Source organism: Pangasianodon hypophthalmus, chromosome 2 (genome assembly GCF_027358585.1).
Source record: "Pangasianodon hypophthalmus isolate fPanHyp1 chromosome 2, fPanHyp1.pri, whole genome shotgun sequence".
Lineage (NCBI taxonomy): Eukaryota > Metazoa > Chordata > Actinopteri > Siluriformes > Pangasiidae > Pangasianodon > Pangasianodon hypophthalmus.
Genome location: NC_069711.1, coordinates 35,850,617 through 35,855,749, shown reverse-complemented (window position 1 = coordinate 35,855,749; position 5,133 = coordinate 35,850,617). Strand labels below are relative to the sequence as shown.

At 39.3% G+C, this 5,133-nt stretch overlaps 1 protein-coding gene across 4 annotated transcripts; it reads right to left on the bottom strand.

Moving 5' to 3' along the window:
• Window positions 1-260: 260 nt before the first annotated feature.
• On the bottom strand, window positions 261-4,918 carry LOC117596743 (uncharacterized). 4 transcript variants are annotated; one of them, XM_053227150.1, is made up of 16 exons: window positions 4,539-4,918; window positions 4,305-4,358; window positions 4,056-4,118; window positions 3,907-3,969; window positions 3,627-3,686; window positions 3,459-3,557; window positions 3,208-3,349; window positions 2,939-3,105; window positions 2,740-2,830; window positions 2,092-2,500; window positions 1,838-2,006; window positions 1,547-1,764; window positions 1,380-1,451; window positions 1,134-1,301; window positions 523-774; window positions 261-423 (listed from the first exon to the last, which is right to left on the bottom strand). In XM_053227150.1, the coding sequence occupies exons 7-14, from the start codon at window positions 3,220-3,222 to the stop codon at window positions 1,162-1,164; spliced, it is 1,281 nt and encodes a 426-aa protein (XP_053083125.1). In that variant the 5' UTR covers window positions 3,223-3,349; window positions 3,459-3,557; window positions 3,627-3,686; window positions 3,907-3,969; window positions 4,056-4,118; window positions 4,305-4,358; window positions 4,539-4,918; the 3' UTR covers window positions 261-423; window positions 523-774; window positions 1,134-1,161. The 4 variants fall into 4 exon arrangements, with proteins under 4 accessions (XP_053083125.1, XP_053083131.1, XP_053083133.1 ...); XM_053227156.1 differs by having other exon boundaries at window positions 261-396; XM_053227158.1 differs by having other exon boundaries at window positions 3,229-3,349.
• Between the last annotated feature and the right edge of the window lie 215 nt (window positions 4,919-5,133).

Here is a 5,133-nt window from a genome sequence, read left to right as displayed (position 1 = left end):
TTCAGTACTGGTGTCTTTGAGGTTTCTTTTGGGATATTTATCATGTTTGTCATCTGTCTTGCCAGCAGCCTTCCTCCTTATTCTGTCCTCATCCTCCTCCTCTGTTTTTTCTGTGGTGTCATCACTGTCTTCAGTACTGGTGTCCTTGATGTCACTTTCGGGATATTTCTTGTCACCTTTGTAATTTCTCATGCGTGTCTTGGAGATACATCTTTTCTTACTTCTGTGCATGTCCTCATCTTCTTCCCTTCCTTCCCTAGGATTGTTGGTCTGCTTCTGGACAGCTGTTGCCGTGGCCCGGCGGGACTTGAAAGCATCTGTCAGGTTTTGGTTGGCTTCATAAAACACCTCAGCAACTGCTGTGCTGTGACACATGAGTCGCCGTACCTGCTCCTTCTGCTTGTAATCCAGTTCACGGCCAACCTGAAACGCATCATGTGCACAATACAGAGAGGTAACAAATTAGTACTCAAAATTAAAATGATAATATAACGTCCAATTTTTAAATGAAACAAGTCTTACATAGGTGCTGATGCTTGTTCGTATGAGGCCAAATGTTGGTTTTCCTGGCAGCCCAAACTCCTTCCAGCACTCCTGGAAAGTGCCTGCTAAGCGGGAGAATGGACCCCCATTTGTGTTTGCAAAAAACAATTTGGACTCGCCCATGGGATATTTGTGCCTATGATATAAAAACCTGGCAAACCAGACATATTCCTCCTTTTCCAAAGGGACAAGGGCATGGCCATATTTTGAGGATGTTTTGTGTTTTGCCACCTGTGAAAAGAAAGACATGACACAAAGCAAGGGACAAATTATAAATAATACCTACATTAACATTCCCAAAAAGCTGGAAAGTTTCCAAAAGATATTCTCTACGTGTGCCATTGGCAAGCAAGATGACCATTTAAAAAGGAATAATTCCATCAATTCCTCAGTTTAGGGGATACTATTTATATTTTGGAAATGCAATTCCAAATGAAAAATGTTACTCCCTAAATTTACTTTAAGTACTGTTTCTTTTTTATACTTTGGAATGAACACCGATGTTTTCATCTCACACTAATATTACCTTTTTAGACCCATAAAAGTTATATGTAGGAAAACAGACAATTCAGTAAAAGGTGAAAGCTTACCATAACAACTCGACGTCCATTTTTGTCTTTAGGTGCAGCGTGGACCTTCTTCTGCCTCCATTCCCAACAAGACTCCCCTACGGTGCCCTGTCAGGCAAATTATGAACCCTGACAACAGGCCAAATAGGTGGTAAAGGTTTTGTGGCAGGGGATTTTGCTCCAGAGTGACTGGAAGATGAAACAAAGGGTATGAATGTACAGGGACTCCTAAAAGAGGCAATGTTTTCATAACCAATGTGTCCTTACCTAAAGCATTCGGTATTGCTCGTCTAGCCTTTTCCAGGAAGGTCTGTATGTGTACTGCATCCAGAATGTTTTCTGAAATGTAATTAAAACATCATGAAAAAGCATTCTACATTACAAGTGACATACCATGAAATATAAAAAAGTGAAGAAACACAAAAAGCAATTACTTGATTTTTTGGCCTTAACAGCTTGTTTGTGTACAACAAGCCTGCTCGTTAGTTTCCTCCGAAGCCTGTCTAGGCTGAAAATTGCCCCCTTCAATTTCTTTTTAGAGGCTCTCACAGTGTCCAGTCGTGCTTCAAGGAGAAATTTCAGGAAAGACCTCACATCGCTTATGTATATTCTTTGTGTTGTTACAGCAAAATTCCTCAAAGAGTGCGCCCAGCTGTAAGGAAAGTGAGAAAGGCACATTAATTCTTAATTATTCTAAAATGTTGACCTGTGAAATCTATACTTACTTTATAAGCTTGCTGGGGTCTGATAAGAAAGCAAAATCCATGGTTGGCACCCCTCCATCACTCATGTAAGCCAACCAGGATCGCACACGTGTGACTCTCTGGCGTGCGTTCTCGTTCTGGCGATACGTGACGCCTTCAATATGATTAAGCCAGGTCTGAAGGACTTTTTCTGCACCGAAAGAAAATTCACGCGATTATAAGCTTGACATCACAAGGTGAACAAGAGAGACAGAGGGAGTCCATGACAAACTTACCAAAAACTGGAAGTTCTGTCTGTACAGTATTCCTTCTCTCATATTTTCTCCGCAGGGGGAATGGGTTTTTATTTTTTAATGTGTTTATCTCTTCTTTCAGTTGTTTGACAACTGCTTTCTGTACCTTGCAGCCCTTGCAGTTTGGTTGTGTGGTTGGAGCAGTGTCCTCCCTCTCTCTGGTGTCTCCTTCCTCTGGTCCTTGGTGGGGAGCAACCTGGTGTGTAATGACGTCCTTCTGTGCCATAATCGATTGCTGAGGGGAGCTTGTTTCATCATCTGACTCGGCCAACATCTCCACATCGAGGGTACTAACCAAGGGAGGGGATGGATTTTTGGCCCGTAATGTTTTCAGATCCAAAAGATTTGTCTGTTTTTTAGCTTTCGTAAGAAGTTCCTTCTGCTGCACTTCCTGAAGCGAAGAATAAAACAACCATAATGAAAGCTGACCTTTCACAATTGGAAACAAGCTCCCCTCAGATTTTGTACCAGAATGATATTAAATCAGTCACTGATATTCAGACACACAACCAACATTAATAAAAGGTATAAAAATTAAAAAAAAAAAAAAAAAAAGTGTGCATTGTTCAAAACAATGAACTCATCATCCCAGAGCATTAGTGCACTTAAGTTATAAATGACAATACTTACTGTCATATCTGAATGGCATAGTTTCATGTGTTTATCTAAACGCACAAAGTTAGACCTTTTGCAGATAGGGCAATCATTGAGGCCATTATACCTTAAAATCACAGACAAAAAGACATTTATTATTATTTGCAGTTATGTTAACCTATACCATTTGAAAATGTTGAGGATTCAGGTCTGATTTTATAAGAAGACAACTTACGTGCCAGATGTGTACTGCAGCAAGATCCTGAGCTCCATTTTGTTGAGTACTTTATGGAGCTTTATAAGATGTTGGCGGACATTTCGGAATGAGACGCCACAGAGAGGGCACGGTGCACTTTTTTTTGGCTTTCTTTGCAAACTGGAGGTGGAGGTCCGATACATATTCTGTGAAAACAGTGTGGACTAATTATTTTCCCCCAAAACCTGTACAAAATGCTAAACACAGAAACCTTTATTTATAACATCAAAATGTTGGAAAACTTAAACCTCAAACCCAGGCATCCTTACGAATAACTTCTTCGTAACGGAAAGCCAGCTTCCTCAGCCGACTTCTTATATTCTCTGTTGTCAGATGGAGACGTCTGGCCTCCTCCACTAGCTCTGGGGTTTTTTTCAGAACGTGTATTAACTGAAACAAAAAGAAATGTGTAGAAGCCAATAACTAAAGTTTAGGACTGCAAGCATACAGTAATATTTGTTACGACCACAAGGATGCAGTCATAAGGAACTCAACTTACTCGCCTGTATGTTATGAATTTTTCTTTCAAATCTCTTTGAAAGTGGTGTCTCAACAGGGAATCAAACTCTCTTGAATAAAAGAGTCTCCTGCGTTGGCCCTATGCAGAATATACTTATTAGCATGTACATGTGCAAGAATTGATCAGTTCCACTGTAGTTTTACTTACAGGGCGTGGAGCGTATCGTGGGAGCCCCTCAAACTCTGAGCCTGATGAGTCTGTATCAACCTTAATCATTCAAAATATTTTCTTAGTATGTGTGATTTTCAAAAAAAAAAATTTGAATTGCCTTTCCACAATAAAAACAGTATTCCCTACATTAATCATTGGTGGAATTACTGTCTTCATATAAAGAATGATATTTTTCTGGAAACTGTCCAGTTTTTTCAGAACTTATATAATGCATAAGTATATATATATATATATATATATATATAAGGTTACTCACAGACAATGGTTCCTCTGGCTCTTGTTTAAATACAACAGTGTGTGTGGCACGGTCTACAGACACCTAAACAAATCAAAAACAATTATTCCTTTAATCAGTGTGTGTGTGTGTGTTACAGTTATTATATATTAGATACTATTTTAACTCACAAGCAATGGTTCCTCTGGCTCTTCTGTAAAGGCAACAGTTCCTGTTTCACTGTCTGAAGTTACCTAAACAAATTAAAGAGAACGATTCATTTAATTAGGGTGTGTGCGCGTGTGTGCGCGCGCGTGTGCGTGAGAGACTAAAGACACCTAAACAAATAAAAAAACAGCGATTCCTTTAGTGCGCGCGTGCGTGTGTGTGTGTGTGTGTGTGTGAGAGAGAGACTGTGTGTATGAATTATTTTTACTTACAGAATTGAAATGATCAGTGGTGCTATCCGGTTCGGGTGGTGACGCCATTAAATACTGTAACAGCAAAGTTAAGGCCTCAAAATTATGTTCCAATAATCGCGCATAATGAAAAGAGAAATGAAAACGACTGCATAAATCTAGATGGATTGGATTAGGGATTGATATACATTTTGTGGAATGATTAGTGGTAAATATCAGATTTTTGGAAACTAAAAGCAATAACCTGGAGCCTACCTTCAGCCTGCAGGGAAAACGGAGCTAATTAGGAGAGTGGAGCAAAGCAGAGCAGAGCGGGAGTTTGCACCAATTAACGCGCTCCCTAAAATTAGCATTTATCATTGACCAGCCAATAAGAGCAAGAAGCTATAATTGGAAGCAAAGTTCACAAACTTGGTACTTACACCTAATCCCCTTACCTACTCATTCCAGGCACACTAAATACTGTGGAAGCCACCAGAATTACAATTAAAACTGCAAATTGGCTCATTGCAGCATGGAGTGATATCTTAAACCTAATTAGAATTATTCAATTTTATTTGTATATAGCGCTTTTAACAATGGACACAAAGCAGCTTTACAGAAATATATACATTTTTGCACTTTATGACCATATAGTGCACTGTTATAAAAGGGATTTATTTATAATTGCATTATCTGGTGTCACCTAGATGAGGATGGCTTGCCTTTCGAGTCAGTTCTTCTCAAGTTCTCTGGGAGTCTTTCATTGCCACAGTCTCCTCTGGCTTGCTCATCAGGGATAAATTTATACAATTAAACTATTTAACATTTAATCTCTAAAAATCAGGTAGTGGGTTCAAACTGGAAGCTC

What these genes read in the sequence shown, in the direction of transcription:
- LOC117596743 (XM_053227150.1), bottom strand. An exon ending in CTGCAGTACACATCTGGCAC is followed by an intron (nt 2,831 to 2,938) that starts GTAAGTTGTCTT and finishes TGTGATTTTAAG; the next exon opens with GTATAATGGCCTCAATGATT. An exon ending in TGTTAAGGCCAAAAAATCAA is followed by an intron (nt 1,452 to 1,546) that starts GTAATTGCTTTT and finishes ATTACATTTCAG; the next exon opens with AAAACATTCTGGATGCAGTA.